This window comes from Oncorhynchus gorbuscha, linkage group LG04, assembly GCF_021184085.1.
Source record: "Oncorhynchus gorbuscha isolate QuinsamMale2020 ecotype Even-year linkage group LG04, OgorEven_v1.0, whole genome shotgun sequence".
Lineage (NCBI taxonomy): Eukaryota > Metazoa > Chordata > Actinopteri > Salmoniformes > Salmonidae > Oncorhynchus > Oncorhynchus gorbuscha.
Window position 1 is genome coordinate 11869068 of NC_060176.1, and position 26516 is coordinate 11895583.

Here is a 26516-nt window from a genome sequence, read left to right on the forward strand (position 1 = left end):
AAGGAGCTATTGAAATTCTAAAGTTGACAATATTCATGTGAATCACCTGAAATGAAAATGGACAAACTAAAGGGTGTGCAATGTGTACTGAGTGTACATTCTCAACCTTGTTTGGGGTCATTGGGTCACATGACCAAGGAGCTACTGAAATGAGAAAGTTGAAAAATGTATGTAAAAACATGTGAGATTAAAATTGACAAACCAAAGGGTGTGCAATATAGAAGGGTAGTCAGTTGACATTCTGAACCTTGTTTGAGTCCAGTAGGTGACATGACCAAGGAGCTATTGAAATGTTTAATTTTGAAAAAGTCATGTAAAATCGAGTGAGATGAAACTTGACAAACCAAAGGGTGTGCAACAGAGAAGGGTAGTAAGTGGACATTCTGAAACTTGGTTGAGGTCAGTAGGTCACATGACCAAGGAGCTATTGAAATTCGAATGTAAAAAAAGGTTGTACTTTGTTTACGCTCCCTAACTAATGTTGAATTAGGAATACAAAATTCTGCTTACATTTACACATGTTTATTAGCTTTGGAAAGCGAATTCGTGTCCAAATCGAGAAAATAAGACATGTGCAATGTGCGAAATTTTTCCAACATCATGACACTTATTTGGAGTCTGTGGCTCAAGTGACCCCGCCTCTTTAACAAAAACCTACCCCCGAACAACTGATATAAAGTGTATTTACGGTCTGACTGCGGAGAACAGGCTAAGAATAAAACTATCGCGTGGAACAAAATGCCTGCAGTCTCTAAAGGAGATGGAATGCGTGGCCTCGCTGTGTTTATATCGGACATTAGGAACTGTGAGTATATGATGTTGACTTGCTGATTAGCAAGCTACAGTTAATTTGGGATGAATGCAAGGCTAGCTATGAAACAAGCTATCCAACGTAAAGGCACACGCGCGCCATGTTTAACTAGTTAGCTACTTAATTAACAAAACAAATTAACGTGTGGGTAGTTCGTTAACTAGTTAGCTAGCAAATAGCAAACCTGCCGAAGTCAGTTAACGGTAATGTAGCAAACATAGTTAACAGTTAGCAAACTAATGTTAGCCATTATAGCTAGCCAATGTTAGCTAGAGATTGAAGCAAAAATAGCCCGCAAAGGACGGTAGCAAACTGTTTTCCTAAACAAACGTCCAGTCTGTGAAATAAAGGTAAATGGCTAGCTACAGACAGCAAATGCAAACTTTTACTGTACTAGTTATACTTAACTAACGTTAACTGGTTTAATGTCACGCTAGGCTAGCTAGTTTAGCAAACTAGCCAAGGGGCGTGGGTCACACAGTCAGGAAATTAAAAAAAATCATGGTGACATTCATCATTTTGGCTGGCTGGTGTCACACCGATAATTTGCACATTTGGTGCTGGGTATATCTGTAATCTAGTAGCAAACTACTTACCTCTACAAATGTTGACTAGCTAGCAAATACATTTTTTTTCTCTAGCAATTATCAACATGCTCTATGAATGATTGCGTGTTCCTCCGACAATAACAATACTAGTAGCTGGATTGCGTATACTACCATCAAGAAACCCATCTGCAGTGCAGGGTTTTATGGTGGCGGGACTGGGAACTTTCACCTAGGCCAGAGCCATTGAAGTCTAAATGTGCTCTGTGAGCAAATCTATTTAGAGCACTAGTTTCCCTGCGTAAATCAATAGCAGAGACAGTGAAGGTTACCAACGTTCCATAACTCCAATGTAGGTGTGAATGAGGCATGCTACAGATCCATGCCGAACAACTGATCCTAGAGGTAGGTCTGGGTCTGATCCTCCCAACCCAGGTATGCTCTCCTGACCTAAATCCATGCCATAATTTAGACATCTTACTACTAAGACCATTGCTCCTGAAGGGTATCCAATTTATTTCCTGACCTCACCTCCCTAGTTCATGGTGCATAGGCACATCAATACACTTTGCAGAAAATAAAATAAACAGTCAATAATTTATCCCAGTCTTTTGAGTACTGTGGTACAGCCAAACTGTTCCATTCCACAAGTGCTGTCATTCAGACTTGCATACAGGTGCATATGGCCCATACAGGTGACATTGAACATATAACATATTTTATTTTCCATTTCAGGTAAAAGTAAAGAAGCAGAGATCAAGAGAATTAACAAAGAGTTGGCCAACATCCGCTCAAAATTTAAAGGTAAGCCAAGCAAAATCCCTTTAAATCTGGGTGTGAACACACTTTGGTGTCTGATTGTTCCACATAAGGTTTGTGGACACTGACACTAGTCATTTAGCTTATTAACAGTGCCCTCACAGGAGATCACCATGTAGCTATGCTGAATGTCAAAATGTTCTCTACCACCTGCTCCATCTAGCCTAAAATAAGTCGGCTGTTCCAAAGTGAAAATGGATATTGGCATCTATAAAATCACGTGTTTTGGTGGGTAGAAAACATGTCGGGCCTATCTGCAAAGTTGCTTTTGAGGGGCTTATGAGCCAGCTCATTTTTATCACGTAACGACACATTTGTATGGAAAGGCTTGCCTTCCAAACTGATGGAGTACTTAGGCTACCACTGAGGCAGGCTATTTGGTTAAAGAATGACTGCACCCAAAAATAAACTTCAAAATGTACTACATTGCAAATAGGGTAATTTTGGTCATAAAGCCAGTCTTGTCCAAAACTGAGATTTGTGAGATGGTAGTAAAAAATATATATGTCATGGAATGAAGGGTGCTGTAAAAGTTTTCTTTGGGTTGGGTTTATTTGAATCCTGCCTACAGTTGGCAGCACCCAAGTAGGCTAATCATCAATTTGGTTTCACATTCGATATCCCTATGGGACAATAAAAGGTCAATGCCTCCACATTTCAATGGCTTAAAAAACACAACCCAATTATAAATGTATAAAATATTGTCCCATTTACATCGTATAATTTGACGGTCCCTAACTATCCCCAAAGATAAGCTATATTAAAGTTCAGTGAGGCAGGGAGAAGCTAAAGGGCACAGGGAGAGTTGTTGAGTCAACTGTTCTGTCAGGAAACTGAGGGGGGCACAGTATGTTAGCAGCCTGGAATCCTTTCCCTCGTTTCCCGGGGAACTTCCTGTGGAGATCTACAGAAAATCTCTTTCTTGCTGCTCCTCTCTCTTCCTCTCTCCATACACACATTCATTAAATGTTTTATGATTGTGATGTAAACATGTTTATCTTACTTTGAATGAGATAATACTTAGTTTATGCAGAAAGTTCAGAAAATAGAAAATGATAGCCTTATCTTAGAGAAACTCCGTATGCATTTTCCAACTAATCCTTAATGTAGAGCCCCTCCTAATCTCTCTCACGGGACATCGTCCCACACACAGTGGAGGTGGGGTTCAAGACAGGGGTGGGGGCTCCATTAAACTCCCACTTTAAGAATGCTGTTGCAGCTTTTCATGCTATAATGTGCATTGGTCTGCATTTGTAAGTGCACTTCCAGGTTTCCTGTAAGCGGCATTGGACATTATTTATTTGTGCAATGTTCTGAATCCGTCATTATTTTCATTGGCCTCCTACCATTTGCCCTCTTTCACCAAGGTGAATAAAGTGCTGCACTCAGCTTTCTGGCTTGTGCTGCTGACTCTCTCTCTCCTCAACTACAGTCAGTTGTGGGATTGATTTACCTAGCAACATGGAATGTCGTACTTTTATCTATTCCTAAGTGGGTTTCACGTTTTTCATGGTTAGCATGCTGCTCTTTTTAGGCCTCCGTGCTTCAGATTAGGATTCATTTTAAAAGGGAAGAATACTAAAGTTCCGTGCTCTCAAACACTTGATCAGTCATTGTGACTTGGCTTGCCTTAAAAGTATTCTTTCCTTCCAGTTTGTTTCTGCTTCTAAGTCATAGTCATGACAACAAGCTTTCTGTTTTGCTGCAGGAGACAAGGCACTAGATGGCTACAGTAAGAAGAAATATGTGTGCAAGCTGCTTTTCATATTCCTTCTTGGCCATGACATCGACTTTGGCCACATGGAGGCAGTCAACCTGCTCAGCTCCAACAAGTACACAGAGAAACAAATTGTGAGTAGAGAAGCCGGTCTTTGAATTTGTTTGCGTGACTGTAAGTGAGTGGATTAAGTTATGTATCTAATTGGACAAAACACTGTTAATTACACAATCTATTCTCAATGTTTATGTTAAACTATTATGATAACTTTCCTTTAATTCCTTTCAGGTTTGATGAACTGTTTATTTCTATCCAACTCCACAGGGTTACCTGTTCATCTCAGTGCTGGTCAACTCAAACAGTGACCTCATCAGCCTTATCAACAATGCCATAAAGAATGACCTGTCCAGCAGGAATCCCACTTTCATGAACCTGGCCTTGCACTGCATTGCCAATGTGGGCAGCAGGGAGATGGCTGAGGCTTTTGCAGCTGAGGTGCCCCGCATCCTGGTGGCTGGGTAAGAAAGGGTAGTGGTGTGGAGCAGACTTAGCCTAATGACCGAGGTACCCTCTGTCAGTTTAACATTTGAGGCTGTAACTTTGTCAGTCAGGCCTCTTTGTAAAAAAAACTGAAGTTAAGTGATGCTGATGTTCTGTCATAATTTGGCAGGGTTTGTCTTGCAGGGACACTATGGACAGTGTGAAGCAGAGTGCTGCCCTGTGCCTGCTGCGTCTCAACAGGACCTCTCCAGACCTGGTACCCATGGGCGAGTGGACCACCCGGGTGGTTCATCTGCTCAATGACCAGCACCTGGTACTGACTGCCATGGGGTTATTATGAGAGGACTGTGGACCTTTGGTTTTAGTGAGGGGAGATTTGGATTGGTGGGGTGTGGATGAGAGGATTCTTTCACCATGACCTTCTGTCTTTGTTGTTAGGGCTATGTTTGAGCCAAAATAATAGGTTGTGGGTGTAATGAGGAAAAACATTTCATGCAAAAAAGTTATCTGATTGGTTGGTGTATAGTGTAATATAAACGATTAACTGTTTGTGTTATGGCATTTGTATTCCCTTTTCCACAGGGTGTGGTGACCGCTGCCACCAGCCTGATTACCACACTGGCACAGAAGAGCCCAGAGGACTTCAAGACCTCTGTCTCCTTGGCTGTAGCCAGACTCAGCAGGGTAGGCATATGGCTGTGTGCAGGACTTTTATTTATTCTTTCATCAATGTCACCATTGAATGTTATTATGACCCTTAGTTATTAGTCAGTTGTTTGCTTGAGGCGTCATGTGTTAGTCATGTCTCGTGTCCTCCTGTTCTCTAGATCGTCTCCTCGGCCTCCACTGACCTGCAGGACTACACCTACTATTTTGTTGCAGCTCCCTGGCTTTCTGTCAAGCTCCTGCGTCTCCTACAGTGCTATCCTCCGCCTGGTAAGAAGCTGTATGAGCATGATGACATGCGTGTGGGTGTTTGACTATATGAACATATTACTCAGAAAAGGTCTGTAGTGTTGCCGGGATAACATAGCTGTGCTTTCATCTGCGGCCCCCTTCCTCTCCCTTTCTTGCCCTCAGAGGATGGTGCGATCCGGGGCCGTCTGACGGAATGTCTGGAAACCATCCTGAACAAGGCCCAGGAGCCTCCCAAGTCGAAGAAGGTGCAGCACTCTAACGCTAAGAACGCTGTGCTGTTTGAGGCCATTAGTCTAATCATCCACCATGACAGGTGAGGGGCTGTCTTCTCCCAGTTGCAGCAGCTACAGAGGACTAATTTATTCAAGAAATGCAGTTTGTTTGTGTTGAGTTGGACTGTCCTGGTGACAATGGCACCAATGTCTGTCTTTCTCCCCACAGCGAGCCCACTCTGCTGGTGCGGGCCTGTAACCAGCTGGGCCAGTTCCTCCAGCACCGGGAGACTAACCTGCGCTACCTGGCCCTGGAGAGCATGTGCACCCTAGCCAGCTCCGAGTTCTCCCATGAGGCTGTTAAGACACACATCGAGACAGTCATAAATGCCCTCAAAGTACGCAAACTCATTTGTACCTGCATTCACAAGCTACATCTGCCAATCCTAGTATTCAGTGTCTTCTTGAGTACATAGTGTATGTATGTCTGTGTCTGTTTTGTTCCTGTTAGTGTGACTCTGCCTTAGTCCTGATGTTTGTGTTTGACCTGGTTGAATCCTGCAGTCGGAGAGAGATGTCAGTGTGCGTCAGCGTGCTGTGGACCTGCTCTATGCCATGTGTGACCGCAGCAACGCCAAACAGATTGTAGCAGAGATGCTCAGCTACCTGGAGACAGCAGACTACTCCATCAGAGAGGAGATGGTGAGTTCTAGCCCAGTATCTAACCATTTCTCTAATTTCACCAATCAAAAGTTTGCTAGCTTCATGTTTTAAATGCCACTGAGGTAATTTGGAAGAATATGTTCCACAGACTTAAATAAAAACATGAATGCCATCGTTCTTTGATCTGATAAGACTACCTCTCACCACAGGTGCTAAAGGTGGCCATCCTGGCAGAGAAGTATGCAGTTGACTACACCTGGTATGTTGACACCATCCTCAACCTGATCCGCTTCGCTGGGGACTTTGTCAGTGACGAGGTCTGGTACCGCGTCATCCAGATCGTCATCAACAGAGATGAAGTACAAGGTTATGCTGCCAAGACAGTGTTCGAGGTGCTTATTTTATTTTTGTGAATAATCTTTCTTTAAACGAGCCATGGGGGACTCATTGTAACCTGTCTGGATTGTTCTTTTTTAATTTTTTAACATTTATTTCACCTTTATTTAACCAGGTAGGCCAGTTGAGAACAAGTTCTCATTTACAACTGCGACCTGGCCAAGATAGAGAGCAGAGCAGTGCGACACAAACAACAGTTATACATCGGATAAACAAATGTACAGTCAATAACACAATAGTTCTGATGTAGGTGTGTTTCCTTAATCATATTAGTCTTAAGCAGCTCACTTCCGATGCTCATCACAGGTGCTGCCTGCCTGGATGTGACCTGTGAGGTCAGGGGGATGGAGAGTGTCATTCACTATTCACCACTAAACCTGTCTTTGTCTTCTCTGGGAGGAAACTATGAGCCCACCTTGTGCTTTGGTACAGCAATATAAGTTGACTTGATTCTCCCTTCAGTCTCTCTGCTTGTGTCTGTCTCACTGGCAGGTCACTGTAAGATCCTAAAACAGACCCATGCAGACTGCTGCTCCAAACGGTAAAAATGCAGATGTACTGTAGAAGCATGGAGGCTAGGAAAAACTCCCTAGGAAGAAACCTAGAGGAACCAGTCTGAGGGTTGGCCAGTCCTCTTCTGGCTGTGCTGGGTGGATATTATAACAGTACATGGCCAAGATGTTCAAACGTTCATAGCTGACCAGCAGGGTCAAACAATAATCAGTGGTTGTAGAGGGTGCAACAGATCAGCACCTCAGGAGTAAATGTCAGTTGGCTTTTCATAGCCTTTCATTCAGAGTTAGCCATAGCAGGTGTGGTAGAGTTGAAAACAGCAGGTCCGGGACAGGTAGCACGTCCGGTGAACAGGTCAGGGTTTCATAGCCATATGCAGAACAGTTGAAACTGGAGCAGCAGCATGACCAGGTGGACTGGCGACAGCAAGCAGTCATCAGGCCAGGTAGTCCTCAGGCATAATCCTAGGGCTCTGGTCCTCTGAGAGAAGAGCGAGCGAATCAGAGGGAGCATACTTAAATTCACACCGGATAAGACAGGAGAAATACTTCAGATATAACAGACTGACCCTAGCCCCCCGACACTAACTATTGCAGTATAAATACTGGAGTCTGAGACAGGAGGGGTCAGGAGACACTGTGGCCCTGTCTGACTACACACCCAGACATAGCCAACCAGGTAGGCTATAACCCCACCCACTTTGGTATATCTTCAATCACTAACTTACTACACTGAGACAAGGCCAAGTAGAGACCACGAAGATCTCCCCCAGGGCACCAACCAGAGGGAGGCGCAAACCCGGACAGGAAGATCACGTCAGTGACTCAACCCACTCAAGTGACGCACCCCTCCTAGGGATGGCATGGAAGAGCACCAGTAAGCCAGTGACTCAGCCCCCGTAATAGGGTTAGAGGCAGAGAATCCCAGTGGAAAGAGGGGAACTGGCCAGGCAGGGACAGCAAGGGTGGTTCGTCGCTCCAGTGTCTTTCCGTTCACCTTCACACCGCTAGGCCAGACTACACTCAATCATAGGACCTACTGAAGAGATGAGTCTTCAATAAAGACTTAAAGGTCGAGACGGAGTCTGCGTCTCTCACATGGATAGGCAGACCATTCCATAAAAATTGAGCTCTGTAGGAGAAAGCCCTGCCTCCAGCTGCTTGCTTAGAAATTCTAGGGACAGTAAGGAGGCCTACGTCTTGTGACCGCAGCGTACGTGTGTACAGAAGGACCAAATTGGAAAGATGGGTAGTAGAAAGCTCATGTAATGCTTTGTAGGTTAACCCACCCACTCAATCCATTATGCTATGTCATACTTAACTCTGACTCTCTTTCCTTTCCACAGGCACTCCAGGCCCCAGCCTGCCATGAGAACCTGGTGAAGGTCGGAGGGTACATTCTAGGGGAGTTTGGGAACTTGATAGCAGGAGATTCGAGGTCGAGGTTAGTAACCGATTAATGCCATATATTTCAGTGATCCACTGTTCTTAGTTGGAGAGAGTGGAGGCTGCTGAGGGGAGGACTGTTCATAATAATGGTTGGAATGGAGTCCATGGAATGGTATCAAAAGCATGGTTCCATGTGGTTGATTCCATTACATGGACTCTATTCCAGCAATTACGAGCCGTCCTCCCCTCAGCAGCCTCCACTGGTTGGAGAAATGTGCAGTCAATGATATCCTTTGGAGCTGAGGACAGACGTCACTCACTGTGTCATCCATTGTCCTTCTTGCTCTAACTCCTTAGTCCACTCATCCAGTTTGACCTGCTCCACTCCAAGTTTCACCTGTGCTCAGTGCCCACCCGGGCTTTGCTGCTCTCAGCCTACATCAAGTTCATCAACCTTTTTCCTGAGGTGAAGGGCACCATCCAGGAGGTGTTGCGCTCAGACAGCCAGCTCCGCAACGCAGACGTTGAGCTACAGCAGCGTGCTGTGGAGTACCTGCGCCTCAGCTGCATTGCCAGCACTGACATACTGGTCGGTGACATTCCACCCTGCCTTTGTGCCATTATAAGCTTGATTGATTGCATTTATTAGGTAATTAAAAGTAGTAGTATGCTCCAGCTGGAGACATTACATTCTTCAGAAATGAACTAGCATAAAAAACAACCTGAATGCTTATTTCCATTGTGGTCCTCTATGGCAGTGAGCTAGCAGTTGGACAAGATTGACACTTTTACATTTAATACAATTTTAAAAACTGTTTTATATTACACTTAGCTGTTTGGTTTTTAGTTGTTCAGAATGCAACTCACTGGAAATCTTTGTTGGTAGAAAGACTATAATTCAGAAAAGGACACTGTAGAGTCTCCAGTTCCTTCATCCCAGGTCATGCTCTTCATTCCCCATTCATTCTGTGCTCCCCTCAAGGCCACTGTTTTGGAGGAGATGCCTCCCTTCCCTGAGAGGGAGTCCTCTATACTGGCCAAACTCAAGAGGAAGAAGGGACCAGGAAACCTGCATCCCGATTTGGATGAGAACCGCAAGGAACGCAGTGTCAACGGGGGTACTGCAGACCATAGCAGCACTACCTCAAATGCCAAGGTATTACTGTTGTCGTGTGTTGTTTACTTATTAGAGCCTCATATTCCTCTCCTCTCAGGTGTGTACATTTCCTATTTTTCTATGCTGGTGTTTTCTGCTCTTTTCAGTAACTATCCTCAGCTCTCTCGTTCTGTCCTGCCTTCACTGTTTCCTCCTCTGTTCATTAGAGCTTTCCTCTCTTGTTTGTTGGGGATCTTCTGGCCCCTGCCTCGACTGCACCCCACCAACCGGCCACGTCCGGGCTCCTCTTCCTACCTCCTGCAGGCCCCTGTGCCCCCCCAGGCCTCTGCTGTCCCCGTGCTGCGCTCTGCTGGGCCCCTCTTTCAGGTTCTGGTTGTTCTGGATGCTCATGCTGGATTTTTCACTTGTCACTTCCCTAACCTTAATACACTGCCCTAACAACATCATGTAATCTGATCTGCTTACGGAATAAAGACTATTCAAGATGCTAAAATTATGCATTGCTTTTGTGTGAGCTTGATTACTTAGCACTATATATTCTTAGGTTTTTACAATTTTTATTTTTATTGTTGAGTCCTAAGTATAGTTCTAATAATTATAGATCCTCCTACAGAGGTTTGTTTTGTATGGTGTTTGTTGCTCTGTACTTTCATTAGCGTAAGACCAATTAGAGCGGTTGATTGGTTCAGATCCTGAACTTCCGAAGTGAAGTAATTGTGACCGTTACCTCTCCTAAGGTGTTCGCGTCCCCCACTACCTCCACAGACCTGCTTGGCCTGGGCAGCACCATTGCCACTCAAAACTCTGCCCCTCCTGCCTCCAAGGGGGCAAGCCTGCTGGTGGATGTCTTCTCTGGAAACACAGCAGCCTTTCCTGTAGAGACACCAGTGGCAGTGGGGCCTGTTGCAGATGAGAACTTCTCCAGGTAAGAAAGAGTGGGTCAAATATCAGAGGGAGGCAGGGGCTTTTTAACTGTATTGATCTGTCATGGAGCTTACTAAAACCTGGTGTGAATGTGCTCCTCTCGCCCTTTACATTCTCGCTGTGCATCTCACTCATGGCTTCAGTTTCCTGCCGAATACTCCACAAGTAGCATATGCCAACGCTACTCTGCCCACTGCAGAGGAACCTGAAGACAAGTAAGAGACGTCATCAGTGGAGTCTGTTCAAAACACTTGCATGCTCACAGCAGATTGCGCTGGTGAAAGGGACATTAGTTACATCCCTACTGTATGCTGGGTGACTCTTGGCATCTTGGTTGGAATCCCTTCTTGGGGGTCAATACAGTATATTAAGCCCAAGATACCAGATATGAGATGCTTGCCCCATTCCCTTCCAGGTTTGTTTGCAAGAACAATGGTGTCCTGTACGAGAACCAGCTACTCCAGATCGGCCTGAAGTCTGAATTCCGACAGAATCTGGGTGAGTACCCCTCAGCAAAAATACATATGCACCTAAGTGTGATTATGATCATCGTTTGACCCTTAGATCTCAGGTTTAATTAAGTCTCTTTTTTTCTTTTTTCCAACATACAGGTCGGATGTATGTGTTCTTTGGTAACAAGACATCAACCCAGTTCATGAATTTCGCTGCCTCTGTAGTCTGCCAAGATGCTCTGCAGGCTCATATCCTTTACTAGATGCTATTATGTAATTTTCCAAAATAATTTCCGTATGCTGTTTTAATAAATCCCCCCAGTTTATTATTTATTGTCTAGGGTGGCAATTTACTGCTTCCTATTGTGCCTTTTTCTTAACTGTTCCCCTACAACTGAATGTCCATGCCAAGCCTGCAGACCCCACTGTGGACGGGGGTGCACAACTCCAGCAAATACTCAACATTGAATGTGTGTCTGACTTTGTGGATGCACCAGTGCTCAACATTCAGTTTAGGTAAGAACTTATTTTCCTCCTTTATGTGCTTTTATAATACATTGCATATCAGAGTGTGTGTTTCAGGGTGCAACTATTTGCTAGATTGGTGATAAATGTTTGCATGAACGTTGTTGGAAAAGCTACAGTATCGGTTTCTCAGTTATTTAGCATTGTTTTACTCCTGTTTCTACTCACAGGTACGGGGGGAACTCTCCAGAACATTGCTGTTAAACTGCCTATTACTTTAAACAAGTTCTTCCAGCCTACAGAGATGACATCGCTGGACTTCTTTCAGCGTTGGAAACAACTTGGAGCGTAAGGAAACATGTATATAGCAGAGATTTGGTCATATATTTAAATGTTTTTAACCTTTATTTAACTAGGCACGTCAGTTAAGAACAAATTATTATTTACAATGACAACCCACTGTTCCTAGGCCAACTTCCTTGTTCAGGGGCATAACAACAGATTTTTACCTTGTTAGCTCGGGGATTTGACCCACCAACCTTTCAGTTACTGGCCCAACCACTAGGCTACCTGCCGCCCCAAAACATATTCCTATCACATGTTTTCAGTCTTTTGATATGGACACAATATTCCCCTCTGACAATGTGCCAGTTTACTCTTCCTTGTATTCCGAGGACACAAAAGAGCTCATTCATTCAGATTGTCCTGCATGTGTAAATATTGATATTAATAGTGTGTACTGTCTCCCACTCTATATTTTAAATGTGAAGGAAATGCCAACAGAATAGGTACAGTTTCTTGTGAAATTGTTCCATTAGAGCTTGAGCAACATTGCCAAGAGATAGATCAATGTTTCCCTAGGAGTGTGTAAAGTCTGTGGTGACCAATGAATAATACACCGGTATTTCAGATAGCGCTTCTACCAAATATTGATTTATGTAGGTGGTATAGGTCAGTGAAATGCATCTTAGTCTAATGCATTTGAATTAAATGTGAAAATTGTGCAACGACATCGACATGTTCACATGGAAATACATGTATCTATTTTCCATCATTCAGCAACAAGGTGAAACTTAGTGTAGTTACACATCCTTAACAGCTGAGGGTGAAGCTGCTAGTGACTGCTAGCCACTAAAATGGCACCGGAAGAAATGGCAGCAGTTTTACGGGCCACCAACCAATTGTGCTATTGTGTTTTTTGTTTTTTCCCCCTGCGTTATTTGTAACTTATTTTGTACGTAATGTTTCTGCAACTATATCTTATGGCAAAAAAATAGCTTCTGGGTATCAGGACAGCGATCACTCACCTCGGATTAGACAGATTTCTTCTTAAACAGGACACACAAGACATTCTCCACACCTGGCAGGGCCGACATCCCCGTTATTTGCAAGAGGAAGCAGTGTGCCCCCCCCCAACCCCTCTTTTTACGCTGCTGCTACTCTGTTTATCATATATGCATAGTCACTTTAACTATACATTCATGTACATACTACCTCAATTAGCCTGACTAACCGGTGTCTGTATGTAGCCTCGCTACTGTATATAGCTTGTCTTTTTACTGTTTTATTTCTTTACCTACCTATTGTTCACCTAATCCCTTTTTTGCACTATTGGTAAGTAAGCATTTCACTATAAGGTAAATACAACACCTGTTGTATTCAGCGCACGTGACAAGTAAACTTTGATTTGACTGACTTTCTCTACCCACAGCCCTCAGCAAGAGGTACAAAATATCTTCAAAGCAAGGCATTCCATGGACACAGAGGTTACCAAAGCCAAGGTGAGACCCCTTTATGATTAGAATTGCTATGGAGATTGTCTTGACTTGTTGGTTGCCTAGTAGCAGCACATCAGCCTTTTCTTTATTAAAAATGTATATCTGATCAGTATATGTTTTTGTTGATAGAAATGTTGGGGGTTTTAGGCTGGGTTTCTATACAGCACTTTGTGCCATTGGTTGAAAAGGGCTTTATAAATACATCAAATGTTATTTGTCACATACACATGGTTAGCAGATGTTAATGCGAGTGTTGCGAAATGCTTGTGCTTCTAGTTCCGGCCATGCAGTAATATCTAACAATTTCACAACAACTACCTTATACACACAAGTGTAAAGTAATGTATAAGAATATGTACATAAAAATATATCGATGGCCGAACGGAGTAGGCAAGATGCAGTAGATGGTATAGAGTACAGTATATACATATGAGATGAGTAATGTAGGGTATGTAAACATTATGTAAAGTGGCTTTTGATATATTTATTACATCCAATTATTAAAGTGGCTAGAGATTTGAGTTGTTGTGTTTGCAGCAGCCACTCAATGTTAGTGATGGCTGTTTAACAGTCTGATGGCCTTGAGATAGGAGCTGTTTTTCAGTCTCTCGGTCCCAGCTTTGATGAACCTGTACTTACCTCGCCTTCTGGATGATAGCGGGGTGAACAGGCAGTGTCTCAGGTGGTTGTTGTCCTTGATCTTTTTGGCCTTCCTATGACATCGGTTGGTGTAGGTGTCCTTGAGGGTAGGTAGTTTTCCCCCGGTGATGCGTTGTGCAGACCTCACTACCCTCTGGAGAGCCTTACGGTTGTGGGCGGCGCAGTTGCTGTACCAGGCGGTGAAACAGCCCGACAGGATGCTCTCGATTGTGCATCTGTAAAAGTTTGAGTGCTTTTGGTGACGAGACGGATTTCTTCAGCCTCCTGAGGTTGAAGAGGCTCTGCTGCGCCCCCTTCACCACGCTGTCTATGTGGGTGGACCATTTCAGTTTGTCCGTGATGTTCACGCTGAGGAACTTTAACTTTCCACTACTGTCCCATCGTTGTGGATAGGAGGCTGCTCCCTCTGCTGTTTCCTCAAGTCCACGATCATCTCGTTTTGTTTTGTTGACATTGAGTGTGCGGTTATTTTCCATGCACCACACTCCGATGGCCCTCACCACCTCCCTGTAGGCCGTCTCATTGTTGGTAATCAAGTCTACCATTGTAGTGTTGTCTGCAAACTTGGTGATTTGAGTTCGAGGCGTTCATGGCCACGCAGTCATGGGTGAACAGGGAGTACAGGAGAGGGCTGAGAACGCACCTTTGTGGGGCCCAAGTGTTGAGGATCAGCAAAGTGGAGATGTTTCCTACCCTCACCACCTGGGTACGGCCCATCAGGAAGTCCAAGACCCAGTTGCACAGGGCGAGGTCGAGACCCAGTGTCTCAAGCTTAATGATGAGTTTGGAGGGTACTATGGTGTTAAATGCTGAGCTGTAGTCGATGAACAGCATTCTTACATAGGTATTCTTCTTGTCCAGATGGGTTAGGGCAGTGTGATTGTGTCGTCTGTGGACCTGTTGGGTGTTAAGCAAATTGGTGACACCATAGTGACACCATATGAAGCATTACTACTCCGGACAGTTCTGACTTAGAATATTTGATTGAAAGACGAAAGTGAAGAAACTGCATAAAGATCACCCTGACTTCAATAGCAATACTATGTAACATGCTGACCACACCTCCTGCGTGGCATGGACTCTACAAGGTGTTGAGCGTTGCAAAACAATGTGCATGCGCTTGTCAATGAGCATCTGTGTAGCTAGGGGCTAAAATTGAACTTGGTTCTATTTTTGATGCGCTGCAAGTCCCACCTGTCCCATTTGTTTTCAGGAGCGTATACACATGTGGGTGATTGAAAGCTGAACTGATATCCACACTAGTCCAGTTGGTGGTAATGCATCTTAATGTTGGTTGCCAACCACCTATTAAAGCACACTGAAGACCCCTGTAAGAGGAGCGATTACTAGAAACTAACTAGGTTTCTCCTTTTATCTGTGGATGATTGACTAGAGGACACACAATTTTGTGTGACTCAATTCTACAAAGATCCAGGAAAAAAAGAACCTTGTGCAATTTCATGTAAAATAACAATATCCCAGGACAAATTAGCTAGCAACAGCAAGCTAGCTAGCTAAATGACCATGAATGTTAATGTAGTTGGTTCAGAGTTCATTTTGATATTTCAACCTGCCTGTCCTTAACGCGTCTGATTTGAGTTGACTAAATCAATGTGTGTGCAATGACGCATGTGCGTGCCCGGTCTAGTCAGCATGTTGGGCTGTGTTGTCTATAGTCTTAACCTTGATCTGGTGTCTGTTTTTGTTTTCCAGATAATAGGGTTTGGTGCTGCTTTGCTGGATGGGGTAGATCCAAACCCCTTCAACTTTGTGGGAGCTGGTGTCATCCATACAAAGACCACCCAGGTTGGCTGCCTCTTGAGACTGGAGCCTAATACTCAAGCACGGGTATGTAGCCCTCGCCTCCCTCCAGTGAGAATTATTCTCCACCCCAGGACCCTGTCACCAACTATTTCCTCTTTCTTAAATGGTGGTTGAAAGGAGTTTACAATATCCAGACAGTGTATTTGACCCACTTATTTAACCCCTCTCTCCTTTATTTTTTCAGATGTACCGCTTAACACTCAGGACAAGCCGTGATACTGTGTCACAGCGCCTTTGTGATCTGCTCTCAGAACAATTCTGAACTGTTTCCAGATCAGGTCGTCTGAACTTGGCATACCATAGAACTGTACAAGCTCCCCCTGCCACTTCTGAAGACACCACATAGTTCATAACAAACAGGTCACACTTATCCTTCCCGTCTGTTTCAATTAAATTGGAATTGATAGTGTAAATTATTTTTTATATTTGACTTATTATAAATGTACTGTATCATTTTTCACTCACTTGACTAATATTTCACTGCATTAAATCTGCCTTATGTCCTTGTGCGCAAAGAATATTTACGTCTGTGCTTTTGTTGTGGAAAAGGCTTTGTCCTCTCCCTGTACTTTAAAGACCTATTGACTGGAAGAATTGGAGTTCAGGGAGACTGGCAAGAAAATGCCTTAATTGTCTAATCCAACTGAGTAATGATAGTCCATAGACACATCTATTTTGTGTTTCAGATCCAGGGTTACAGTTACACAAGCATACATGAAAAGATGTCATCTTATTTAGTTCTAAGGATGGCAGCTGTTTTCTGCTCTTGTCTTACCTGAAAACAAGCCCTGTCCCTGAACACGTCATGACCCTATTGCAAACCCTAGCCATTGTGTGATTTTTGGTTTGTTTGTACGGAGGTGAGAATTTAAATGGCAGTGGTCATTATGTAGATATTTCCGGCTGTTCTTAACAGTCAGGTAAAGGGACTGTTATGAGAAATCATCTTCTTGTTAGTAGTGTGTGTGCACGCTTATGTTAAACAAACCACTAAGGAATGAAGTGCTGTCATTATATTCAGATATGCATACAATTGTGTGTCCAACCAAAGTTCTGTCCCAAATCAGGCGGTATTTGGTATCTAATATGTCTCTAGAACATGTTTTGTATCCAATGAACTTTTTTTTTTTGTAGAAACTACACTGGCTGGAATACGGTTTTAACCAATCAGGGTGAGAACCACCTGTTGTGTAATCTATGATTATTATACAAGCATACCGGTATCTGTCACCACTACGGATCCCTTCTAGAACAAAGGCTGGAACTATGTATTTATTTCATTGGTTAATAGGCTATTTACACAGTTAAGGTTTTAGGTTGTTGATAGTGTACCATCAGAACAGTCACCAGATAATTTTATATTTTTGAAATGGTAGAGTGCAATATATAATACATTCAGCCATTAGGTATGCATAACCCAGTTACATCTAAATGCCAGAGGGCACTTTTATGCTCATAATATAGGTGGTCGGCGTGTTAAACTTAAACAAGACATTCAATTACAAACTCTGTACATGTTGATGGATTCAATGATTATCAGAATTACGAATGTATTCTTGTTTTTGGTAAACTGCGTATAGGACCCTAAACTTATCCTTGATGGTAAAACATAAATCTTTCCTGCAGCACGTAGTGGTTTATCTCTTGGCCTCTAGCGAGTACTCTTCACACAGCAGTTGAATGATGGTTCAGGAAAGGAGCTGAGTTTCATGGTTAGTCCTATGCTTGTACACTTGGAAAATGTTGAATGAAACTTGACTAATAGCGGAATATGTGATGACCACAATTAGTTCTGTGATGTAGGGAGGAGCAGTTTTGTTTTAAGCATAGATATTTACCCTGAATCAATAATATAATTCTGATTAAATTATGGCGTAACTGGGCAAAATGTCTTTATTGAATATAACTAAGATGTTACCCTACTACCATGTTATTAGCACTTAATCCTGTGCTGGAATGTAAAATTGTATTATGTTTCACCATTATATTTCAAATGGGTTCTACAGTACTGGTATTTGGTTATAGGAAATTCAATGTAATATTGAAGGGGGAAAAAATAAATATTAAGGAATTTTCTAGAATCACCAACACCGGAGAGGTATGCTACATAGCAGGCTTAATGAGTTGGCCAGCTAGCTTTGATAAAACAACTGAAATTACTATTGAAAGCTAAGCTTAAATATCTGTTTTTGAATCAATTAGACCATGCCCATGTCAAGCTTCTTTCCAAAAAATAAGAATGTAGTTCAGAATATTTAGGCAAGTTAGCTGGCTAACTCATGAATCCTGCTTTGTAATATACCCCTCAGGATAACTTGTCAAGATTCCGTGAAACCCCAGAAGGACCTAGGCTTTTAGCCACACCCATCTGTGGGTGTGGTTCCTCCCTGGTCCCCATTCACACTCTGGCACCACTCCTGTTTGTTAATAACAGTGCATACCCAATAGCACAATGCTGTCCAACTTTTGCATTGTGCTACCTCTGATAGATTCATAAAGTTTGTCTTTTATATCGCAGCTGTAGAATCAAATAGGAGGGGAAGCCCACATGGACATGCACAATGTCAGACGCATTCACTACATGCGTTTCTCAATAGCACAAGATACGATCCCCAAGCACACGTGTGGAAATGCAGTATAGGCTTACTTGCACATAATATTTAAATAAAAATATTCTAATGGTTAATTAAAGCCAAAACAAATGCTAACCATATCCTATCTCTTTCCTGTGTTAATGAAATTTCTTTCGGGAATCCACTGTATTTTATCTAAAAAATAATGTATGTATGCCATTTAGCAGACGCTTTTATCCAAAGCGACTTACAGTCATGTGTGCATACATTCTACATATGGGTGGTCCCGGGGATCGAACCCACTACCCTGGCGTTACAAGCGCCATGCTCTACCAACTGAGCTACAGAAGGACCACAATAACATTGGTTAACCTTTTAAAAATCAGTCACATCAATAATTTATATGTTGCATAGTTTGAGATATCTTATCTACCGTAATTTACCATCCTTAAGAACTGCAATTTATTTCATAAATAATTAATGCTTGTAAAAGCACCTTTTCTCGTATGTTCCTGCCCTATTGGCTTAATAACGGTGTCCTGTCCAAACCTCAAAGCACCATCTTCCCCCATTTATGATTTATGATGATTATTATGTTTTCTGTTGCAGTACTATAAACACCATTATAATAAATTTACTTTAAAAACCAGTATCACCCATGACAACAAATTCATTATTCAAATGGCTCCCCCCTGTGGCTGATTAGACAAACTGGGAGAGCCATGGAAACTTGGTCAAAGGTTACACCACCCCTTTACATTCGTGTTCCATATTAGACATATTAAAGAACCCTTTATCTTAATCTTTTTTTAAACTTGTCTAATTAAAACTCAGAAAATAAAACTCCTAATATTCCATATGTGAGTTTACCCCTTTAAGATATCTTGTCTCTGGGAACAGGGAAATCCCCTTAACCCAAATGCAAAAACATTTACTACAAAAACAAAACCTAATAATTATGATAATCCCCTCAAATCATTTGTTTTAAATTTCCTCGATGTTTCATGTAACTCATTCAGTCTTTCTCCAAATTGTCGCCCCAAAATACTTTATACCCTGCCATTACACTCAAACAACTGTGATAAACGTGCACTGTCCCTTTTAAAATAAAACACTCCCAGCCAGCAATACCACTTTAAGACATTTAATTGTTCCCCGTATTGAAAACGGATCATGTTTAGAATACGTTAACTTGTTCGAATTCACTGGCCCTACCTAACCAAAAAGCAATACCCGGGAAACAACCACAACTTTTTATGATGAAACTATTCTTACCTCCCTATTTTATAGCCCAATGGACCGCCTAGCAATTCTGTTGCTAGCTGTAGCATCTATTCAGACTATCCTGACGATATTCGGCTACTTTTAAAAAATGTATTTGGAACTTTTAGCCACTTTTGAAAAGTGACTCAAAGCTATAATGCACGCATTTTCCCTCTAAATGCCACAACTCATTTCTCTGCAATAATTTGAGGAACGTTATTGTGTATTCAACGTAATGACGCAGCAAGTCAGCCTGCCTCTTGTCAAATATATCCCCTATTCAGAATGAGTTCTGCTTTAAAGTCTATCGAAAAAGTAAAACTAACTGAACTTCCCAACTTTCTATACCCCAAAAATTAAACGTAACATGTTCTTTGCTAAATTTATATCGTATGTCAGTCGATTCTTAAAAGAATATAACATCCGGAAGGCACAACTTTATCGTATCTCTCCATTATTCCTTAAAATGAATCAGGTTTAGGTGACTTTCTCTTCTATGATACATTTATTTAAATACGACTCCCGTCTCAATACACTATTCCAGCAGATCATTTTGGGCAACATAACGTATTACATCGAAATTGTCTCGCCATTATTTTGAATGAATTCTTCTCTCAATTCAACTTAAACAACATATTAAAAATGTTCAGTTCATATCTTATACAGACACTAGTGACTGTATTTTTCCAGGCAAAACATACAATCTAAAATCAATTTTAGTCTATCGGTGTCAAAGATGAGATGCGAACCTCAGTGCCCCGCGTAATTTTACTGTTAATCCACCAACGCTATTGAAATGATTTTTTTCCCCGCCAATAACTATATTTTTATAATTGTCTGTATTCGCAAACTCCGGCACCCAGAAAATAGTCCTAATCTAAACCCTTCCTGACTTTTAGCGGTATCAGTTTCTATTCAGGGTTCATCATCCTCTTTTGTCTGAATCAGACTTTGGGCGCCTCCCTTCCTTTTCCTTTGTTCTCGGCTCTCTTCCCGGCCTCCGCTAACCATATCCTAGCTGTATTTAGCCCCTCTGCCCGTTGTTTCTGTCTTGTCTCCACTAACCCTATTTATTTGTTTAATCATTGATTCCAGTTTTTCTTTATTTAAACGTTCACCAAATTCGTACTTACTCCTCCATGTTTGGCTAAAATAGGTGTTCCTCTTATCATCTTCCTGCATATATTTCTCATCTCCCGTTAATTTCGGGACCTCCTTTGACGATTTACTACCAATGGTTAATAAATCATTGCTGCTCCTAGTAGCAATGTTCGTACTTATCACTATCTATGTGTATATATATATTTATATGACCTATGTATGTGCTTTTTACCAATACCTAGTCACTATGGCTGTTCTACTGCCTGACTATGTGTGTGTCTCTTTAATGATTACAATCTATGTGTATGGATTTCTATTTGTGTTTTCACCTTTATGGAAACCTTATCAATAGCTTTAACTGTTGAATCAGATATTAGGTCTTACCTATACAACTATAAGCCCTGGGGTCGTAAATCCCTAGTTAACATCTTATATCAGGTTGTGTCGGAGGGCTTTTAAAGTACACTAATATCTTTATCTCACGCCACTATTTTAGGTTTCCCTCTCTCCTGGAACCTTTTGTTTATAGATTTGGCTTTTATCCCAATCCTCTCGATTTTGGCTTCCCTCTCCTCTTCATTTGGACTTTTTCAGTACTATTTGTTGAATCATAACGATGGTCAATACTCCCAGAGTTGAATTGACCATTCAAGTTATCTTGTATGCGTAGAATTCCCTTCCTGTCTTCCCACGCCTAGTTAATATCCTATTTGTACAAGATCACCGTCCTATCCCCCAGCACCTATTTAAAATCCCCTCTTAATCTCGGGCAAACATGCCTCTCATGAATAAGTTTATTTTATTTACGGTAGTGCACGTTACCGCAGGTTTTTGCGAACCTGTCCAGTTTATATCGGCCATACAAAACCCAGTGTATATCGGTTATACAAAACCCAGTGTCTGTTGGTCATACAAAACCCTGTGGGAATAGTAAAGCTCCCATTATTGATCAATTCTAAAAAAAAATAGAACACCAAATCAAAGAACTTAAATCATTCCCCCCAGAATCGAGAATATAGGCTACTGACCTTGTTGCCGACTGTGAAAAGCAATGTTCGTTGGATCTAGTCACCATCCCTGTCGGTCTAGGGTGTACACCGGCCTGGTCTTTAACCTCAATTCAGAGGCCAGGTCTTAAATAATGGGACCAGACCCGCTCGTGCACGATTTTCGGCATACGACCTTCAGATGACAGAGATCCCGGTTCGAAGGATCAATTGTTACAGTAATTTAATTCCTTTGTTTTATTTAACTAATCCAATTCAACACTCTGTCCACTCCTAAGAACTTGTAAGACCCTTATTTGCATAAAATGGACAGAGACTGTCGTGGAGGATCGTTACAAAATATAACACTTCAATATAGGCTTTTAATACAAACATATCAGAAGCCTAGATGGTCTGCGGAACACACTTTTCCAGAGCTCTGGCTCTGTTTTTATATACATACAACATATGAGTCCATCCCACATGTAAATGAAGTTACTTCCCTCAGTCCATATGCCACCATTATATCCCAATATGTGCATCCTGCTTGTTCACGCCCAATAACGGCCATATCTGCTTTCAGTTAAGTTATATTGGTGACAGGACCTCTTCATGTACCAAAAATAATACATGCTCATCTTACCCTATGGGCCCCTTAAGTTTAGCTTGGTGTGTTCTTTGGTATGTCTGGCCTTATTAGGACTGTCCTATGCTCTCATGGCCTTACTTTGGTTTCCTGTCCTATACAATAGACAATGCATTTTACCAGAATGGCAAATGCACTCTAAGTGTATCTTTCTCTTGTGGTACAGTATTATGTTTCTCACTATATGTACATCTTGCTCCCACAAGACCAGTCTCAAAATCAATCAGTAGCGTTTATTCTCGAGAGTACTGAACACGATACAGTTTACCACAGGTTATAAACTGAAAATGACGTCATTAGTTTTCAAACTCTCTTCTCCCACCCTGGTACAAAGGCAGTATAGCCTTCCCACATAGTCTCCCTACCAAGTTAATATAATTTATGACCGAGCCAAGGTCTTCCTGTGTAGATAAGCATGCTAAATGACTTAAATGTAAATGTAAATGTAGCCACGATAAGTTCATTCATTTCTACCAAGGAACAGACAGTCATTGTTCTAATTCTGGATTATATTTACACACATTATATTCAATACTAGGATTAAAAGAAAATTCATACATCTATACAGTAACATATTATTCTGATTATTTTGTACTCTCAGGGTATATTTCCGTATTATGAGTTTGGAATAATACTGAAATTGTGAAAATTGATGCCCTTTTAGTTTAAGAGTGGTTTAAAAAGACCACCTGAAATTTCAGCCTGTTTTGGTGGGATGGAGTTTTGGCCTTCAATGGTGATATCATGCGGTAAATTTCACTGAACAAAAATATAAATGCAACATGCAACAATTTCAAAGATTTTACTGAGATACAGTTCATATAAGGAAATCAGTCAATTGAAATGAATTCATTAGGCCCTAGTCTAAGGATTTCATTTGACTGGGAATAGAGAAATACATCTGTTTTTGGTCACTGATACCTTTAAAAAAAAGTAGGGCTTGGTCAGAATCCCAGTCAGTATCTGGCTTGAACACCCTTTGCCTCATGCAGCGCGTCACATCTCTTTCGCAATGAGTTGATCAGGCTGTTGGTTGTGACCTGTGCAATGTTGCCCACGCCTTGTCAATGGCTGTGCGAAGTTGCAGGAACTGGAACATGCTGTCGTACACGTCGATCCAGAGCGTCCCAAACGTGTTCAATGGTCCGTGCATTATCATGCTGAAACATGAGGTGATAGCGGCGGATGAATGGCAGGACAATGGGCCTCAGGATCTCGTCACGGTAGCTCTGTGCATTCAAATAACACACAATTGTGTTTGTTGGCCATAGTTTATGTCTGCCCAAACCATAACCCCGCCTCCACCATGGGGCACTCTGTTCACAATGTTGATATCAGCAAACCACCGGGATTCATCCTTGAAGAGCACACTTCTTCAGTGTACCAGTGGCCATCGCAGGTGATCATTTGCCAACCGACATCGGTTACAACACTAAACTGCATTCAGGTCAAGACCCCGGTGAGGATGACGAGCACACAAGCTTATCTGAGACCGTTTCTGACAGTTTGTTCAGAACTTTGGTTGTGCAAACCCACAGTTTCATCAGCTGTCCGGGTAGCTGGTCTCTGATCCTGCAGGTGAAGGATGTGGAGGTCCTAGACTTGCGTAGTTACATGGGTTCTGCGGTTGTGAGGCCGGTTAGACGTACTGCCAAATTCTCTAAAACGACGTTGGAGGTGGCTTATTGTTGAGAAGTGAACATTCAATTCTCTGGCAACAGCTCTGATGGACATCCCTGCAGTCAGCATGCCAATTGCACACTCTCGCCAAACTTTAGGCGTCTGTGGCATTGTGTGACAAAACTGCACATTTTAATGTGACTTTATTGTCCCCAGCAGTAGGTATACTTCTTGATATGCCACACCTGTCAGGTGGATGGATTATCTTGGCAAAGGAGAAATGCACACTAACAGGGATGGAAACAAATTTGTGCCTACATTTTGAGAAATGTTTTTTGAACGTGGAACATTTATGGGATATTTTATTTCAGCTTATGAAACATGGGACCAAGACTTGTTGAATTTTATATTTTTGTTCAGTATAGGTAATCCACCAAAGTTGAGAATGCTTTTAAAACATGGAAGCCAAACGCTGAAACTATGGATACAACTTTGGGGGAGGCTGCCATGCAGATTATATTTGTTTTGCCCGCCTACAGACGTCTATATTCATTTGCTAATACAGGACTAGTAATGGCCCAGTGCACTACTTTGTGAAAAAATGTAAACTAAATGTATTTGTATCTGAGTGGTTACCAGCATTTGGAGGCATACTGAGCTTCATACTGAGCTTCATACTGAGCTTCATACTGAGCTTCATACTGAGCTTCATACTGAGCTTCATACTGAGCTTCTTACTGCATTGCTGAGCTCCAACCAAATGTTGTTACAATGCGGAGGGCTCCATATAGACATGATTGATTGATGGTAGGTGGAGGTGGGAGGTCCAGTATAAATACACACTCCCTTGACAACAGCTCTGACTTCTGCAGAGGCCGTATCCCAGTAAATGCTGTACGGCCACTGCAGACATCGGATTGACCGCCTTTTATCCAGAGCAATGAGTGCATACTTTTTCGCACTGGTTCCCTGTGGGTGTTTAACCCAAACCCATAGCATTGCAAGCACCATGCTCTACCAACTGGGCCACATCATCACATATCACAAACCACTTGATGTGTCAGCGTACTCAATTACTGTATTGTGCATTGTTTTTTCTTCATGGCGATGGAGGAATCCCACTAGAAATCCCCGTATAAGCATGTTTCTGTAAGCTGATACATCATGACAAAATACACACCATATTACTGTCCTGCTAATGTGCCTGGACCTTATAGGCTAACTGATCCAATTGGTTGACCAATAAGGCAGGCAAGATGCAATTATTTCGAAATGACTATGTATTCAAAACGCCAGGCTTTTGAGCAGTTATTAAAATGTAATAAAAAAAAATGTAACCCTTATTTTACCAGGTAAATTGACTGAGAACACATTCTCATTTACAGCAACGACCTGGGAAATAGTTACAGGGGAGAGGAAGGTGGATGAATGAGCCAAATGTAAACTGGGGATGATCAGGTGACTGTGATGGTATGAGGGTTCGATTGGGAATTTAGCCAGGACACCGGGGTTAACACCCCAACTCTTACGATAAGTGCCATGGGATCTTTAGTGACCACAGAGAGTCAGGACACCCGTTTAACGTCCCCATCCGAAAGACTGCACCCTACATAGGGCAATGTCCCCAATCACTGCCCTGGGGCATTGGGATATTTTTTTTAGACCAGAGGAAAGGGTGCCTCCTAGGCACATGTCCTGTTTTGTTTCATGCCAAAACATCTGCATTGTCAAACAGCCTAGGCTGGATTTTGCAATCATTTGTATCAGTTTGGGGCAATTCTTGACAATTTAGAGAAGGTCCAGAAAGTTACATTAGCAGGCCACTGATATGGTGTAGGCATCATATGTTGTAGGTCTATTTTGTCAGGACGTAGCCCCGTGTTAAGATAGGCCTACTTTAGGAAAGTATTGGCTTCTCCTTCTGATAAGAGAATTATGTTCTCCAGGTACATAACCCAATTTAATTATATTACTCTGTCTGCAAACCAGAATTTGTAAGATCCTGGTCGAATGAAACAGACGGAGGCCCAGCTAAAATAGTCAAAAAGGTTTATTCACAGGAACGTTCTAAAGTCAAGAATACAAATCAATTCATTTTATACTGACTTCTCACTACCCAGCCGACAGAGATTAGTGAGCTTGTCCTTGGGACGTACTCCCCGTTCTCTCCCAAATCTCTAGTCAGGTCAGCAACAAACTCGGACAGTCTGTTTAAAATACCATAAAGACATTGTTTTACCCTAATTCTGACTAGGACTACACATTTATTGATTATGATTTTATGCATTCTAATCAATTCCATACAATTATAAAAGGTGATTTGGCTCACATGGCTCAAACCCAGGGCATCTGCCTTGCGGCCCTGAAGATAACAGAGGGTAGTGCGTTTGGCCCAGTACATCACTGGGGCTAAGCTCCCTGCCATCCAGGACCTCTACACCAGTCTGTGTCAGAGGAAGGCCCTAAAAATTGTCAAAGAACCCAGCCACCCCAGTCATAGACTGTTCTCTCAACTACCCATGGCAAGTGGTACCGGAGTGCCAAGTCTAGGACAAAAAGAAAAGCTAGATATTTGCTTGTGCAAGAGGGGACACTTCAGGCTGAGGAGTAAGTTTCACACATGT

The 26516-nt window shown here is 42.2% G+C and overlaps 1 protein-coding gene across 7 annotated transcripts; it reads left to right on the forward strand.

The window, feature by feature from the left end:
• Nucleotides 1–638: 638 nt before the first annotated feature.
• LOC124033669 (AP-2 complex subunit alpha-2-like) lies at nucleotides 639–17586 on the forward strand. Of its 7 annotated transcripts, none has more exons than XR_006838429.1 (22): nucleotides 639–805; nucleotides 2092–2160; nucleotides 3884–4026; nucleotides 4217–4410; nucleotides 4577–4706; nucleotides 4976–5077; nucleotides 5221–5329; nucleotides 5474–5624; nucleotides 5753–5921; nucleotides 6088–6225; nucleotides 6396–6578; nucleotides 8441–8538; nucleotides 8841–9072; nucleotides 9466–9639; nucleotides 9904–9966; nucleotides 10338–10525; nucleotides 10668–10739; nucleotides 10940–11022; nucleotides 11136–11225; nucleotides 11369–11492; nucleotides 11672–11789; nucleotides 13153–13222. XR_006838429.1 is itself a non-coding variant. In XM_046345837.1 (22 exons), exons 1-22 carry the CDS (start codon nucleotides 739–741, stop codon nucleotides 15963–15965), a joined length of 2844 nt encoding a protein of 947 aa, XP_046201793.1. In that variant the 5' UTR covers nucleotides 639–738; the 3' UTR covers nucleotides 15966–17586. The 7 variants fall into 7 exon arrangements, 1 of the variants encoding a protein (XP_046201793.1); XM_046345837.1 differs by lacking the exons at nucleotides 9904–9966; nucleotides 10668–10739 and adding exons at nucleotides 15593–15727; nucleotides 15888–17586 and having other exon boundaries at nucleotides 11369–11493; nucleotides 11674–11789; XR_006838431.1 differs by lacking the exon at nucleotides 10668–10739.
• Nucleotides 17587–26516: the final 8930 nt, after the last annotated feature.